Genomic DNA, 18,640 nt, shown 5'->3' with positions numbered 1-18,640 from the left:
CTATCTATCTATCTATCTATCTATGTGCACGTGTAACTAATAAACTACCCTACTCCTGCTGTTCTGACACCCCCTCATACTAATGGTAAGTGCCTATTGTAGTAAGGTCAGAATGCTGACCCAATACCGAAAGGTCACAAACGAACGCGTACTGACAATAGGCGAAGGGCACTTAATGGGTAGAAAGTGTTTAAATTATTGAAGAGCGGAGCTGTGCGTACCAGTCGATGACGTGAAGTAAAGCGCGCTACTCAGGAGAATGCAAAGAGACGGGCGAGATTCCGAAAAAAGAAATCAATGCTCTTTACTGACGAAAACGTTGACTCGAAATTGTATCATTTCGCTGGTGACATTGTACATGACAGGTATGTGACATGATGGGACCAATCAGGCGAGCTGAAACATTTCAATATTTTTTTAATCATTTCCGGGTTCGCTACTGCATCAAAAAGGCACATTTTCGTGTAAATGTGTATGAGCGGAGCTTAAATGTGGATCAGACAACAGTGTTTTCTTAAAGGTCTACTAAATATAATTCGACGTGACGTAATATTCGCGTAATTTTACACAATGATGGTTGGTTTGAGTCGTTGATTGTGAATGGGTATTGCTTGCAAAAGAATGTATAAAAAAGACTGAAAAACAAAACAAACAAAAATAAGACAACATGATGATGTGAAATATTTCGTTTTGCTATCATTAAATACCATAATAAAATCTGCAATGCTGTAGGGCCATGGACAGGTAGAAACTTAGAATCGCATAACAATATGAGTTGTGATTTAAACTTTTACTACAATATTTATCATTATTCGTCATTTCCCGATAGGCATTGCAATTAGAATCCTTTGCGTTAATTGCTGTCAGGCTATTTTGAAAATGTTCCCCGCTTGGTTTAAAGTGTTCGGTGTTCACAACTCTTCTCATTGTTTCAACTCACAAGGTAAACCTGCTCCATCTTGAAAGTTTATACTCGCGGAGAAAGCATAAATGAAGTAAATACGAACTGAGTCATTCAAATTTTTAGCCCAACTATTATTATATGGGAATTTATCTGTGTCGTTGCCTCATTCATTTATATTTGTCATTTTAGTCTTCCGATTAGGCGTATTAAATATTCAAATTTGATAATGTCTTCATTGGAGCTCCTGAAACAAGCGGAGGCTTTACCTTGTGTCATTTAACTCATTTCTTTTTGTCTGTCTCTAGCTACATATGTGCATATGTGCTGGTTTACCACATTCTCGTCACGGTAAAGCAGATTGAATGGGTACGGTAATGTCATTACGCAAAAAAAAATACAGCAGGACTTATTTCAAGTAAAGTATTATCATAGCATTCCAAAAGGTTGTTTATCTTTGTTTAATGTGTGATGTGGGGTTGAAATGGCTTTGTTGGCAATCATATTTAATTTTCATGACATTGAGCGTTTCCTTCATCCGTATCTAGTCCGTATCTAGAGAGTGCACAAGGTGTAGGGGTACGTGACAGTTTAAATATGGACGAAAATCCATTATTTACATGTAGTATCCCGACCAAAAGCTATGGCTTCTAAGTATTAGGCAGTTATTTAAGCTGTACCCGGAGGAGTCACCACAGCTTGGAGAATTGGGATTCCCTCAGCTGTCCATAGCGGAAATGGAGGATATGGTCGTTTAAAACTTCCTGTGTGCGCATTGTTTGTGCTCTAAAACTTCCGTAGCTTATGGTCTCTACTGCTGTAATCTACAAAACTTAGAATATGTGGCGATCTACAAAAAACTATAAAAGAAATAGAACGGACAGAGTTCAATGATGGAACAAACGTCAACTGAATCGCACCAAAACATAAATAATAATGCAAAATACTTCGGGATTTGTATGTATCGTGCCCTGTGAAAGCAAACATTGTACTGCATGTCTTAATGTTGTCTCCAGTCTCGGCCAGAGTCTCTTCAAAAGGTTAAAATTCGTTTTAGTTATGTCAAACCAAAGCTATGTACGACAAGAGTAGTAAATTTTAGTGACGGACCATTGGCTCGGAGGGGAAGGTATACAAATACATGGAAGTCAAATAATGGAAAAAGATTCTGCAGAGCGAAAAAGAAAAAGAATAGTAGTAGCCATGTTGATTTAAGAAGGCGTGTAATTTTCTTTTGGCGCGGGATATTCTGCGCAAAATACGAATGAAGTTATTTGTGCCAAATTTTGTGACGCAAAAAGTACGTGTCAGCATCCTGACCACCCCTGCAAAGATCTAATAGTTCATTCCCCGGTACGGAATTGACCTGGCGTGACTTTTGAGCATTGTATTCCGTGTTGTACAGTGTACACTCTGTCAATATGTTTTGTATAACCTGATCGTTTGCCACTGCCCTGACCTCGATGCTCTGCAGCTGTCCGATTTGCGACAATCTAGGTCTCTGACGTGGCCACGCTGTCTTTTACTTTATTTTTGGTGTTTTTTGAACTCACAATATCCACGTTTAATCTTACGCAGATAAGAAGATGACAACGCCTTTTAGAATATTATGAGCGTACATGTAGTCCTGCAGATAGACACGTGAAGTTTCCTGCAATGCCGAGCGCATAACGTTTTTTGTGAAAGAATTCTGATGCGATTTAAATGTACGCGAGACTATTACAAAATTTTGCTTAGTCAGCAAGGTATTCGAGGCCGAACTACTGTAATTTCTCTGATATCGTCATCTTTTTTTCTAGGTCAGTCATACTTCCGGGTTCATGCCACAGTTAAAAGCAGGGTTTTACATCACTTTTAACTTTTGAGAGTCCCTGGGACTCCTGGTGTTAGAAAATGGGAGTCCTACATCAAAATATGGGGGTCCCAATTTATTTCACAAAAATGTTTTATAGTTTATCAATGCCATGGTCTTCACTGTGTTCAATTAGTATTAAAACACACAGCAAATAGTTGCATATTTCTTAAAATAATTCCTAGATGAAAATTCTAGTTCATACTGAGGGCCCTCATTGATCAATTCAAAGAACATTATTCATGATATTATCTCATAACTTTAATGACAAGTTCACAACGTGAAATTTGAACAAATATTCAAATTTGTCAAATTGACAAGAAGGTAAGAAATTTCATACTCTGAAATGGCATACACCTAGCAAGTCCAGTAGGTTTGAGTTCACACTCTGCCAGCAGCTCCTTCAGCAAATAACCTAGCAGTGTTCATGAAGTCAAAATCATCTGTGATGGGGCCAACCAGTTTGATGAACATTAGTCTATTAAGCCTTTGAGGACTGAGTCTATTTCGTGCCCTCTGTTTGATGGCATTTTGTACTGAAAAGCCCCTTTCACATGGGGCAGAGGACACTGGTATGACAAGAGCAATTTTAGCTAGGATGGCAAAATCAGGATACTCCTCTGTAAAATCAGTTAGCAACAGCTTGATATACATATCAAAATTCAGTGCCTCCCTATGAGATCTTGTGAAGTGTTTGTAAACAAGGAAGTGTGCCCTAGCTCTATCAGCATCAATACCTGGTGTATTGTTATAATGAATCAACAGTTGATCAAGCTGGTTGACCCCATAGTCAGGTAGGTTGGCCACATTTTCAGGATATCTGTGTGGGTTGAGAATCACATCAAAACACTCCAGAATATTCATCTCATCATCTGGAAATCTGCTATCTAAATTCTGCAGCAGTTTGTTGATATAATTTTCTCTTGCATCACAGAACCTCTGTCTAAGTGGCTGATTGTCAGTATTTGAATGTTTTTGTATGTGTTTTTCTGACCATTGCCAGGAACATCACCCAAATCATTAAAGACGTCTCTGACAGTGTGTGAATCATTAGTCATTCTATTCAATGTGTCCCTAGTAGACTGAACACTTTTTTTTATATAAGAGGTGACAATCTTTCTGAAATGTAAGGCTCAAAATTCCAATGACAGTAAGAACATCAATCAATAAGGCAGTGAATAGCAGACACAATGAATTAGAGATAAATTTCAACAGCTCATCAGCCTTTCCCCCTTTTTTGTCACTTGCAAGTGCCAAGGCGATTGGCTCAAAACTGATGAAAACCATCTTGACAGCTGATTCGACCGACAGCCAGCGAACAGATGTAGCCTCAGTAATTTGTTTTGTTTTCCCATTCAACAGAGTTTGAATTTCCCTAAGTTTGTCATATCTCACACTAGAGTCAATGAAGTATTTATACAATGAATGGATTATATTATGATATTCTTTGCAATATTCAATATCTCTGCCTGCTTGGGAAGCAGCAAGATTCAATCAATGTGCAACACAATGCACTTGAACAAAGTTTGGATTTCTGGCTTTTAATTTTGCACCCAACCCGTTCAAACGGCTGGTCATTACGGCCGCCCCGTCTGTTCCTAGCCATATATTTTGTCCACGGCTGCGTCACAGATTTCTTTCCTAGTCAAAAATTCAATCAAGGCGTTTTCAATCTCTGCAGCAGTGGCATCTGTAATTTGCTGGTTACAGAGGAAAGAAAAATTCGCCTCGCCATTCTGAATATATCGAACATATATTGCAAGTTTCTTATGAATGAAATGTCACAACACAAGTCTCATCCAACATTATACCGATGACGTCACTTGCATGTATACTATCAATCAGGGACTTCTCGATCGCACGTTGAATACACTCTTCAAACTCCATAACTATCTGAGGACGTTTGTAATATTCAATGTCTAAGCCGTTCAGATTCTGCAGATGAATGATGTCAGTGAATACATCGCATGGAAGGTCACGTTTAGCGATCAGGTAAACAGTACGTTAAATTGTGCAGCGTACGCCTCGAGTTCGTTACTCTTACCGCTACGTATCACTCCACTCGTAACTGTGCTCTTACCCTGCAACTGCCGGTCCTCATGCTTAGGATTTTAACACTTGTGAGACGACTTTTCGAGTCCTGAATGATGACGAGTGAGAGTTGAATGTTGAAAATTACAAAAACCTTCCATGAACGGGCATGTAACATTCGCTTTCAAACGTACACCGCATTCCATGACGTTTCGCTCTTCAGAATATCGAAGCCATTTATAGTAAATCTATTGAGTCAACTTCTGTTGAATGTTCGTAATTTTGCTGACTTGAGTCGGGGACCTGATGTATCAGTATCGCATGGCGTAGCTGCCGTTTCGGCCTCGACCAAACCTGCATGGTGCTGGTTGCTGCGGCCGCCGAAAAACCTTCGCAGATCGGCCTGTTTGACACGACCCGCCATGATGCATAAAGATGTGTTAATCGACACAAACAAGAAATCGACCAATTAAGAATCAGTTTACATTTTGAAAGTAACTTTTTACAGCAATAGAATTTGTTTCCGCGGTTACCATTGGTTATGAAACAGTGGAGGCCAATGCACTATGGAGCATTCCATTAAAGTACGGGGTCGGTAAGGTTTACTGGGATGTGTTTTACGTGTTCAGCAGCTTCGAAAGGTGTACACCAGCAACAGATATTGCTGCGTCCCAAGGGACGCGTGGTTTAGTTTTTGAGGGGTCCTGCGTCCGGTTTTATGCGTAAAGGACGCAGAAATGCGCGTCATGTAAACCCTGTAAAAGTATTTGCGTCAATGCACAATGGACACCCTCCTGTTCACAGGCTTCCTCGCGTTGCAAATCACGTCAATCCTCAGCTACGGGATGTTCCATACTTCAAGCGTAGGTGGCGCTTTTAGGGAGCTTGCCCAGCAGGCGGCAGAAGTTGCAACTGAAAAATGACCTCAGGGCAGTTCTGAGCAAAGTAGATATACAGTATGCAATACTTTACTGATAGAAAATGTATGTCTGCCCTGCGAGGGCAACTCAGATATATTGCTGCTCTCAGGGCAGATTGGTAGACACTATACAATGCTGTAAGGTTAGAAAATGTATGTCTGCCCCGAGGGCAGCTCAGACATATTGCTTCCTTTCGGTCAGACATACATTTCCAGTGTTGCCGCCAGGACGTGCCCTTGCGACAATGCACAGTAAGTGAGGCTACCCACAATTCTCCATGATCCGTACACACGGAGATCACTCACTGAACTGAAGCAAATTTCTTCTGTACACAGAATAGCTCGGTCCATATTTCAAAATTCTGGGACCATAGATTTCATAATCATAGTTCTCTAATTTCTCACTGTGAATAATAAGAAGATCAACCCCTTTTCCGCAGAGGAGATAGCAATTCTGTGATTTGGCAACATAGATTTTTGACAGCCACATGCAATATTTTCAAGGAAACTAAGGGAATAAGTCGCATCTGTGTTGGCAAAAGAAAGGATATTGTTTTTCTTTAATGTTTGTAACAAAGGAGTTTAACATGTCTGACAGGTGGTTGATGAGACCATCTTAGTTGCTGATAACTTTGCTTTGACAAGTGTGCAATTTTTAGCAACTTCAAACATCGAATTCTTATTCAATTTACTCCTGAATTTTAAACATGCTCAATAATTTTGGAACATAGTTTTAACCAACAATCCTAAAATTAAATTCTAAGTTTCAAATTGTTCAGAAACTGATAAAATTGAAGAAGCCTTTAGCAAATAATGTCTGAGCACACATATCAAGGGGAATTATGGGTAGTCTCACTTATTGTGCAATGTCCCTAAAACGGAACTCGTTGTCCCACACTCTTGCGTACTAACGGTCACTTCGGGACTCGGGAGCACTCGTGAGTCGACTGTGATGGGCGTAGTCTACAAGTAATATCTGTTACTGACGATGATCTTTGTTTTGCATAATTATTGTGAGGCTTACACAACGTACTTTGGGAGCTAGCTATATGATCAAAAGTAATTAAAACGCTGCACTTGATATCATAATTTGCTTGACTGTAGTCCGTCTGAGCTCTGATTTGCGGCAGATATGGTATACTGCTTCAATTACCTGAAATTCAAGCATAACGACGCGGTCCCGGTAGCTTGAATTTTGTGCAGTGAAACTAATGTGTTACGAAATAATGCAAAATTTGATTGACAACTGCTTGTTGTCCCCAAAATGTACAAAATGTCCCCACAAATAAATGGTAGTGGGACACAGTGTCCCCTGATCTAAAATTCCTGGCCGCAACACTGCATTTCTTATGCTCACAAATCATTGCATAATCTATCAATCTGCCCTGAGGGCAGCAATATACCAGAGCTACCCTAGGGGCAGACATACATTTCCTATCCTATCTACCAATCTGCTGTCAGGGCAGCAATATATCTCAGCTGCCCTCAGGGCAGTAATACAGTTCCTCAGTGACGTCATTGAATGTTGTGCACATGTTTACTCCGCTCTGAGCTGCCTCAGGGTAGCGCTGCCCTCAAGTCATTTTTCAGTTGCAACTTCTGCCGCCTACAGCTTGCCTCACTGTTCAGAACAGGAAACTTCGTATAACAATGGTACGCAAGTATATCCGCCTTATATAAGATATCGCCATATCCAAAATCTTAAGTCAACAATTATTTGCCAAACCACGAATTATTTGAGCAAAAGTGTGTTCTTTCACATTATGCTGTGATTTTAATACAAAGTTTTCTCTTGCATTCATTGGTAGTAACTTCTCAATCCTTTTTGTTTTACAAAACTATCGTAAATACTGCATTGTTAAAAGAGGTATTATATGAATTTTCTAAATGTGCAAATTCAAACAAATACTCAATAACACATTCCGCATAAATGAATAAAAAAAGTAACCGAAATTTCGAGCATTTTGTTGATTCAACTTTCAGCAGGAATTTCTTCTATTAATGCAGTCATAAATATGTGTGTATTGCAATGGTATAAACGGGAAAATTTATCAGTTCATTAACGAACACTGCCAGATCGTATTCTACCAGGATTGCGAACGACTGTGAGACCAATAAGAAATAAACGCTTATTGAAATATGTGTTACTTTTTGCGAACGGCAAACCTGAATCCACTTTATGTTTTCGGAACATGCAAACGCTGTGGCGCCGCGATTTTCCGTTATCATTCGTATGTGCTATTCTTTTGGTTGTGTGAATTTAACAATAGAATTGCAGCGTCTGCAACTCAAGATGTCATTTAGCTTTTACGATTTGTTGAGGATTTTCTGTAGACTCAAACAAATTTGTTTTGCTCGACATTAACCATATCAGTAATACGCTCTAGGCCGTGTAAGTCTATCAATTGTTCAAAAGATACATCGCACAGGTATGGCCGAGATGAGTTTATACGAGGACTTGTGTCATGCGATGCTACGTCATCAGAAAATGTATATTTTCAGCAGCTGTTTCCAGTATGTGAGTCAGTAACATTAATTCCCCCTTACCTTTCTAGCCATGAACACGACTCTGATGGTAAATTGCCAATTACAGAGGCATTTGTACTGATTTGTTGTGCTTATTTATACTCTTGGTGTATGTTGTGTTCATTTCTCTAGTGGCTTCTGTCGCGGGTCAAGGGTTATCGGGACCCGGACTACTGTGGACTGCTGTGTCGATTGGTCCATCTCCACCGTCTCACCTACTGTTTATCCGGGGCGAAGCTCATGACATCTACACAAACGTATCCCACAATGCGACTGTAACGGCAAACCAACTGTTGACAGGCACGAACGCGTTCTTGACGGGACTCGCATACGATTACCATGACAACTATATTTTTACGATAGACACTGTTGGTAAGCTGGTGTACAGAAATGATCTAGCTGCAGGATCTATTGGGGCTATACATGGGGGCGTCTCCGGCAGAGTTGAAGGTATGGCGGTTGATTGGTTGGCAAATAAGCTGTACTGGACGGATGCGTCGTACAACTGGATAATGGTATCTGACTATAACGGTCAATACGCGTACCTCTGATCTACAGAATGCTGGACAGACCACGGGGAATAACCGTGCATCCGTTCAAGGGGTAAAATGATATATTATGTCGAATGTAGAATCGGAGTTTTGAAAGTGAAATTTTGCGTTAGCATAAATGTAGAAAGTAATTTTTCTTCACATACCACCACCACCACCACCACCATCATCGTCACCATCACTTTACGGCTGATACATCGCATATTACCTTTTGCAATGATATGATGCCACAAATATGACAGTATCACCATTCTGTTTAATATTGTAATACAATTAAATTTGTAATAAAATAAAATATTGCTTAAAAAGTTTATTGAAAGTACAATATTTTTGTAAAATGCAAGGGACAAAATTTTTGAATTGTTTGTCTTGTTTGAAAGCTAAAGACATCTACATCAACTGCTATATTTGTTTTTACTCACTGACAGATACCTCTATTGGTGTGATCTAGGATCAAATCGAAAAATCGAGAGGTCTACTCTGAATGGGGAACGTCGTGAAACTATCGTTAGCATTGAAACACACGGAAGTTACTTCATACAATCACCAAGTGGACTGTCCATAGATTATGCAGAAAACAGGTGAGCTGCAATTGAATGAGAAAAGCTTTCAGCATTGTGCGGACGATAAATCTTCAATTACTGGGCAATTTCTTACTCTAAGTGGTCTAACTTTTGTATTGGCAGGCTGTATTGGACAGATGATGGATTAAACACGGTCATGTCGATTGATCTTGATTCTCCACTCGAAATCAGTGAATTTTATCCTGGATTACGTAGCGTGTTACTCTTACCCTTCGATTTGACAATGGACCAGGTGAGTCACGTGATTGAAGCTCTTTCGAATACTAATCTCGATCGCGCCTCAGGGGCAGATTTTCGGACTATCAAACTTTTACAGTTCTTTTCTGATCTACCACTTATTGGGTCTCTTTTCAAAGCTTTTGGTGTGAGAAAAATTTTCAGCATCTTAGTTTTTCGAAAATCGAAAATTTATATCATTCGCCATATGGTCAACACGTGCACTGGGATGGCGGCCATTTTGGATTTCAATTCTCGGTTAAATCTTGGGTAATCTATCTGTTTCTCCAGCACCAAAATTTGAACGATGACACTCCCCGATATTTATTATTGATTTCGAAAGAGATAGGTTGAAAGCTTCCTGAGGAAAGTTTGAGAAAATGTTTAAATCTTTCACTTCCGAGGTAGCAAGTCTCATTCTGTCAAGCAATCAAGTACAAGTCAGAATGTTAGGATGTTTAGATGATAAAATGTATATTTTTATTCTGATGGCAGGATTTTGTCGTCGTTGGCGATTTTTCCTCCACTCGCCTTTGGCTTATCGACCGAGGCAACCAAAGTATCACCGGCTGGTTGGCTTTCAACTTTCACCCGATAGGGGTGACATATTATACCGAGTGGAGGCAGCAAACGCAGCAAAGTGAGTGAAATTCCTGTGCTTTTTTACCGACGTCATAGATAACTCCTCGCCTAGTGCAGGGCTCTTACATGCAAATTTTTAATCCGGTCGTTTTGCTATAACGACGAACGAGGACGGTGATGAGTTTTTTTTTATTGTTTCGTCACTGTTGCTGCATACGCAAAGTAATCGGATAAGTAAGGGAAATACCAGATTCTTAGAACATGTTTGCCATTTAATATAATTCTGATTGTTTTTATCGTTAAGTGCATATAACAAATAATTGGAAATTTCGTGTACCAAAATGTGTTTCCTCTCTCAGAATCTTGAATCAGGGCATCTTATTTGATTACACTTCTGAAAATAACAACAAAATGGTCTTGTAGGTCCGTGTTCTACTAACAATGGCGGATGTGACCAACTGTGTGTCAGCGATCCAAACGGTCACAAGTGCCTGTGTTCCCATGGGTACGTTTTAGACGATGACGGCAAAACGTGTACAGTTGGTAAGTGCCGCTAACATTTGAGAAAGTATTCCTTTATCAAATTCAAAATAATTTTTCTGAACTTTAAACCGATTCTCTTTCATTTAAATTCTAGTAAATGCACATAACATGTTGTAAATGCATTATAGTACAGGCTCTCCGAGCTCAATGCGTTCATTTTATTTTTGGGGGCAATATTGCACTGAAAGTCAAACGAAAATGCGGGACTTTGATTTAAAAACTGCTGTACAGTAATCTACATTCATTTTATTTTTTGATAACAATAATGAATATTTCTCAGCCAAGTCACATGACAATGACACGCTGATAAAAGGGCACGATGTCATTTGTCTGCTTTCAGTAATCTGAACCACCCAACATTAGACCATTCAATGCTAACTTAGGTAATAAACACAAAATAAATAAAGTAATTAAAAATTAAAAAGTACCAATTAATTAGCAATTTTCATGCAAAAAAAAAACGGTGACCCTCCCCAGATGTCCCGGTCCGTAAAAACATATCTTAATTGACACATAATTTCTCATTTGACCTTTGAACTTTCAAATAATCCTTTTTGAACTTTACAAATAATCACTGTTTGCGAAATTCCAGTATCACATTTGTTGTTCACATCTGCTCTTTCAAACACACCACTCTCATCACGTACATTTATATCAATTTTCAAACATTTATAAAAGCACAGATTTAGCTAGTTTTGAATCGTTAAAATAATTCAGTTTCGTAATAGATAGCAATGTATAGTGAATCAACATTTTTATGAAATTCCATAATCAAATTTCCTGCACACATGTACACATGCACCTGTAACCAACCTTGTCTATCAATTACATTAATATCAATAATCAAGCGTCTGTAAATACACAGATTTAGCTAGTTTTCTTTTGGAGTAAATTATCAATATTTCCTTATAGACTACAATTTATAGAGAATCAACATTTTGGTGAAATTCCAAAATCAAATTCCTTGCACACACATGCAAATCGCGAATCGCAACACGAGATGAGCATTAGGCGCGTTATAATATGACATTGAATGATTCAATTTTGTTGACATTCATTGTCTGATAGTACTTCTTTGTGCTTTTATTTTCCTTAGACAACCATCAAGTTCCAGGACACCAAATATTATTCTCAACATCAAACAGCATTTGCAGACTGCCGGTTACCTTCGGACATGCAGTCGTCCCTGTCAGTGAGAACTGTTTCGTACAAGACGTCAATGCTACGGCAATGGATTATGTTTACAGACAGGACGCCCTCTATGTTCATGATCAATTGACAGGATCTATCAGAAAAATGACGCTTCGAGAGGGAGAAACGTTTGTTACAATAGTACAAGGCGTTAGTGGAGTAAAAGGTACGCCGCACGAGAAATGTTTGCAGACTAAATACATGATTCTCTCTCTCTCTCTCTCTCTCTCTCTCTCTCTCTCTCTCTCTCTCTCTCTCTCTCTCTCTCTCTCAACATTCAGTATATCAAATACGCTATTACCATTTAATAGTTCCTCATCTCCATAAGATGACAAGGACAGAATATTTTATCTCCATCATGATCTGTGATATATTTGTGACTGTATCTCCATGTATAAATGATTGCTCTGCTCTTCGTATATTTTAGGAATTGCTGTTGATTGGCTCGGTTCAAACTTGTACTGGACAGATGCTCAGTCCAAGGCCATCTTTGTTTCAAAATTGAATGGGCTCCATGTTACAAAACTTATTACGGAAAATATTGAAAACCCAAGGGACATCGCAGTGCATTCAATCAAAAAGTAGGTGAAACCTCAGCCTAAATACAGACCAAAAAGCATTTGCAAACTATTTGTGAGGTCAAGAAAAAGTGGGTCATGAATAAATGCGATCATGGGAGATCAATCGGAGACAAACTCTACATTCTCGTTATATGAAAAAAACACAAGACACGTGCTTAATTGTTTTTGTTTCGTCAATGAATATCAACTTTGTCAACAATATTACTGTCATTTATGTGTTTGTTAGGTTGATAGTGGGAGGGGCGAAGAGGAACTGCTTTATTTCTGCCTGCCTACCTGCCTGCCTGCCTACTTAACTTCCTACTGGACATTGTTAACTTAGGCAAACATACATACATACATACATACATACATACATACATACATACATACATACATACATACATACATACATACATACATACATACATACATACATACATACATACATACATACATACATACATACATACATACATACATACATACATACATACATACATACATACATACATACATACATACATACATACATACATACATACATACATACATACATACATACATACATACATAACAAATGTTGTCTTTAAGCCACCAACTAAGTGAGAGTCTTCAACTTCTATTGACATTGTTAACTTGGTAATGGTGTGTTAATAATGGTATGTTTCTCTTTTATCAAATCAAGGATTCTTTTCTGGGCTGATAGTGGCAGTTATCCAAGGATAGAGAAGTCAATGTTATCTGGACGTGACAGAGACGTCGTAGTGGCTGACAACACTACTTCACCTGTAGCACTGACAATTGACTATCAGAGAGATAGGTAAGAGCGTGAGACAAAATTAATGTCTCTGACAGTTATGTGTCATGATATGCCCTAACATAAAATATGTAATTGTTTGTATTCGAAAGTCAAAAGTTCATTTTAAAGTTAGTGGGGATTTAATGGGTTTAATATGAGGATCGTAAACTTACGACTGAATACCTTTCTCGTGGTAAACATTGTATTGAACATGAAATACGTCCTTTAAATATTTGTGTTGGAAAAATAACTTATTCCTAAAATGTTTCTGCTTATGAAGATATAATTCTGATGAAAATATGTCTATCTTCCTGCTTATCTGCAAACCTTATAAGCAATGCATTTTAAAATGTAAAATAATTACGATACTTTATTGTAAAGCCGTTTTGGTTGTCTTAGGCATCATATACTTCATGATCGTGTTCATTTAAAACAAATATCCGATTTTGTACACATTTAGGTTTTATTTACAACTTTTCCATAAATGTAACGGTCGTCGATAATGTTTTTTGAAATACATGATATACATAGTCAAAAAGTGTATAAGAGCAGCGTCGTAAACTGAACCTTCTACGTTCTAAAAAATTGAAACGTATCTTCATCTTAAGTGTGTCATGGCTGCCATGGTGCTGGCACTTCGAAAGTGCAATGTCAATTATCAAGAGTATAGAAATAGCTAAAATTGCTTAGTAGATGGTGTAACACCCAGAAACCTTAACAGAAATTCGATGACCCCTTTTGGTACGCAAATATTTTGAGTCACAGAGTCTTTTCATGATGATACTGCGGTTTGCGACACTTAGAAATGTTATCGATTCGTAACACTTATCACCATCTTCTTTCAGATTGTATTGGTACGATGCCAATTCTGGTATGATGCATTCAACATCTTTCGACGGTAAATCACAACAACCATTGGTAGCTGGTCGTGTCAACTTGTTTGGCATGGATGTCTTTCAGGTAGTAACTTAGAATTCTTTGCAACGATGCAAATAGGACAGAAATGGCACTTTTAATTTACCGGAGTGACACTTAACTGCAGTGTTGGCTCCCTCAGCTCCCTCATACTAAAATATGACACCCCTCAATCTGTCAATTGTAAATCGAGACCATCGGGCAAAAAATACTGCTCTAATTCGATCAATTAAACTTGTAATGTAGCCATGAAGATATGGCGCTTGAATCTAACACATTGTGTACCACATTGTGTACTGTCAACCAATACTCATCGCATTGAATAGTTCTTTTATAAGTGTCATGACCCCTTTCGATATCACCGTCATCACTCCTTCAATGTCATTTTCGTCACGTTTTGAAAAACTTCCCTCAGTTTCACTGAAATCAACTATCACTTTGTCTATTGTAAGAGATAACACCCTTGGACTGTTCATTGTAAAATTCGACCCCTCCATAAGAATTTCGTAAACTCAACTCGCCCCCGATTACAACCGACCAGCCCCTTAAAAAGTGAAGGCTCCCAAAAGCAAATAAAGACCCTTTGGAATCGAGAAATCAATTGAGATTGAAAGTTTGTTTTATTATTCCTTGAGGATTTCTACACAATTCCACCCAAAGCAAATTCTACATGTATAAAGATGCAAAGAGCTGACCAGTAGAGAATCATATACTTATGGATTTTTACAGAACAAATAAGTCACGAACCGGTGGCTATTCTAGTACGGTTATATATGAAAAGTGCTACTCAAACAATTTTGAAAACAATTTTGAATATGATTCCTCCCCACATCTTCCTAGAATTATTCAGGAATATGCGAACACTATAATTGGGTTGTCTACCTTTCTAGAAACAAGTTACTAGAATCAGCCCAGACTGCACAATCATTTGTTATTCAGCTGTTCGCATTTGTAGGTTGATAATATTTTCACATGACATTCAACTATTTTGCGACAAGAAAGACTGCTCTAACCACGTTAAAATGCCGTCAATCTGCTGCCTCGCTTATTCAGATTGATATCAGGTTAGGCTCAAATCTGGTTTTGTTTGGCAATATGTAAACCTCTTTCACAGGACTACACTTTGTTATTCACAACGAATTCTATTATACCTCAGTAATATTTCAAACATCAATAAAACGTACCTGTACAAGGTTGTTTATTTCGTTTTTCAATGTCCGTTTATAGGATCACTTGTTTTGGACGGAACCAGACCAGAACACAATCACCGACTTTGACCTCGTTTCAAACAACACCGTTCGCATACAAAGTATGTCTGACTCCCCCGAAGCACTCATTGTGTTTGACAAGACGATACAAACCGAAGAATCAGGTAAGCTTTGTTATCGATACTGCAGAATGTGCAAATACTTGAGCGCTACCTAACTACTGCAATCAGTTACTACAACGTTTTCTGTAGCAACATTCTTACAATTTGCCTGCCCTAATATTGAAGATACGGAATACATTTTGTCGTGATATTTGGTCTGTATTTCCAATTATAGGGCCGTGTGACATGTTTAACGGTGGGTGTGCAGAAATATGTGTACCTACAGAATTGGGAGCAGAATGCTTATGCAGTCAACCACAATCTGCAAGTTGTAGGAAAGGTAAGAAGCGCATATGTGAAGATTCACATCTTAACCGATAGATTCCATGCACAAAGTAACGTGGTTTTGTGGCAACCAGTCCTCTTTTTTAAATTTCAGAACATTCATGAATTGATATATTTTGTTGTTTACTGATATTTTCGACTTAATTCGACGATTCGTTTGTGTTTTAGCGATAGAATTTTGCTATGTGTGAGGCCATTTTCTTTCAAAAAGAATACTTAATGCCTATTTCGTATCCGTCACGTTTTAAACTTTGTTAATAACAAACTAGTGGATATTTTCCCCCAGTCGTCCGTTGTCCAGTGGATTTCTATGGCGGTTCCATTGCCCCAGGCTGTGACAACGTCAATGGCAATATTTGTCCCTTCATCTGCAAAAACAACTTCTCACCAAGGCTTACTGGTACTCTTCTCTGTCAAGATGATGGGCAGTGGGATACTACATTGTGGATATTATGTAAAACTGGTAATTATATCTATCGGTATATTGTCAGAACACGTGCCGTATCCTTTATTTCCATTTAGTGTATATATACATATTATATATATATATATATATATATATATATATATATATATATATATATAATATATATATATAACACAAATTGTTTCAAGCATAAAATAATAATATTTGTTACTTAAGTTTCATGCATCCTGCAATCTTCAGACAGATAAAGTCATCTGTCTGAAGATTGCAGGGTGCATGAAACTTAAGTATTATTTCTTCGAACTTGAAGTACTTTGTGTGATTATGTATTACTAATTATATATTTTAAAACACTGTTCTTTACCTTCTTTGATTCTCTATCAATTGAGCTGACTGATAAATTCAAGTCGCCTTTTTCGCCACATTTACATTGCTTAGTTTGGTGTATGAGAAGTCTTAAGAAAAATAATTTACCCATAATTTATTCTGTTACAGACATCATTTTAAGCGATTTCCTGCTCGTCGCGGACACTCAAGGCAAAATATTCCACATTGATATGCAATCGCCTTCCTTGGATTACATCAGTTTGCCACTAAGAGACCTTTAAACCCCATCGCCATTGACTTTGACGTTTTGGAAGAGAGAGTTTACTGGACAGATGTAAATAAGAAAACCATCAACAGAGCATCTTTAGATGGCATATGGCAGGAAGAGATACTATCGGCAAACGTAGACAGTGAGTATTTCTAATTTTTAGCACATTGAACATATTGTAATGAAAAGACCAATTATACCACTTTAAATGCCGATAAATGTTTACATGAAATTTTCTCATATCAACATTTACATTTGACATTTAGGCAAGTGATTCTGGTCGAACTCAAACTAAAATATCCTATTTCCATGTTCCAGTTGATGCTAAAGGAATGGTCTCCGGTGATGGTTGTATCTTCCAGAGTGTACTACCTAAAAGGCGTATGAATGAGCATTCACGCATAGCGAGCAAAAACGTCTTCGTGTCACGTTGCGCCTTGTATTGAAATATAACCATTTACTCATTTGTTTACCGTTTCCTTGCAATTTGGAATAGAAACAGTCTACGTTGTCGACTTTTGTGTTTTGCATTCTTTGTGATGTTTTAAGATTCTAACAACCAAATCATGCATAAGTAATCATAATTTTATCACGACGTCATCGCTTTGCCAAATGGATCATTGACATCAATATCGAATAATATTAATTTTAGTACCAGATGGTTTAGCCCTGGATATGATGGCCGAAAGCTTTACTGGACCGATACAGGCAGGAATACAATTGAAAGGGCTAATTTAGATGGTAGCGTCCGTGAACTGATTGTTTGGCAAAGCCTTGATGAGCCTCGCGCTATTTTTGTTGACAAAGAAAAAGAGTAAGTTCCAATACTTAGTTTTTCTGTTTTCTAAGGTGGACTTACTGTTCTATCTTGGCAAGCATTGAATTGTGAATTTATCAACGATGTTTATCGCAATAGCATGATTTCGCTGAAATGAGTGTTAAAGCAGAGGTCGCCTCGTTCTCAGATATTTGGACTCTCAAACTTTTAAAATATTTCATTTCCACTTGTGAGTGCTCACTTGAAGCTTACGGAGAAAATTAAGTTTCTACCGGCTTAGTTTTGTAAGCGTCGGGAATTTATTTTCCCTTTAGAGATGACATGGGGATGGCGACCATTTTGAATTTCAAAAATATCGGTAAATGTTGGGTAATTTCTTGTTATAGCAAGGAAATGTTTTCAGTGACCCTTGATTCATATTGTTGGTTTCGAAAGAGAGTGAATGGTTAAAGTTTGTTTGAGGAAAGTTTGAGGAAACGTTAACATCTTTCATTTTTGAGGTGTAAATTACCTTACAAGAGCAGAACATTTATCAGGCTGCATGACTATGCATGTTACCTTCAATTTACTACCTGCTTTTCTGTAGTATATTCTTTGCAATATCTCAGTCCACAACAGCAAGCGAAATTAAATATCCATCCATAGAACGTTGCTAAACTATATATATTATCACATGACTTAGCATACCAAAGTTACAAATATATCTCCACAGACATCTTTACTGGTCTGATTGGGGTTCTGCACCGAAAATTGAGAGATCAAATTTGGATGGACGGAACAGAGAGACGCTTGTGTCCACAGATCTTGGATGGCCGAACGGGCTAACTTTGGACAAGACAGGTTTGTACCAGGCGATGAAGTTAATTCAACATGTCAACCATAAATAACTATGAAATAGTTACTTCTTAAGATTTAAGTCTATTTCAACGAAAATTAACTGTGTAGAATTATTCAATCATGAAATCGCACGTCTTTTATTGTTGTTGAGCGACAAAATATTGTTGATTCTTGGA

General features: G+C 38.0%; 1 protein-coding gene across 1 annotated transcript; it reads left to right on the top strand.

The window, feature by feature from the left end:
- The first annotated feature begins 138 nt into the window (after positions 1–138).
- On the top strand, positions 139–17,652 carry LOC139137223 (low-density lipoprotein receptor-related protein 6-like). Its single transcript, XM_070705213.1, has 15 exons — positions 139–365; positions 8,362–8,832; positions 9,209–9,361; positions 9,467–9,596; positions 10,076–10,220; positions 10,586–10,705; positions 11,802–12,062; positions 12,324–12,477; positions 13,145–13,279; positions 14,104–14,218; positions 15,401–15,545; positions 15,718–15,822; positions 16,114–16,290; positions 16,750–16,991; positions 17,502–17,652. Exons 2-14 carry the CDS (start codon positions 8,789–8,791, stop codon positions 16,860–16,862), a joined length of 1,797 nt encoding a protein of 598 aa, XP_070561314.1. The 5' UTR covers positions 139–365; positions 8,362–8,788; the 3' UTR covers positions 16,863–16,991; positions 17,502–17,652.
- The last annotated feature ends 988 nt before the right edge of the window (positions 17,653–18,640 follow it).

This window comes from Ptychodera flava, chromosome 7, assembly GCF_041260155.1.
Source record: "Ptychodera flava strain L36383 chromosome 7, AS_Pfla_20210202, whole genome shotgun sequence".
NCBI classification, from domain to species: Eukaryota; Metazoa; Hemichordata; class Enteropneusta; family Ptychoderidae; genus Ptychodera; species Ptychodera flava.
The sequence above is the reverse complement of the archived record's forward strand: the minus strand, read 5'-3'. Positions and strand labels throughout refer to the sequence as shown.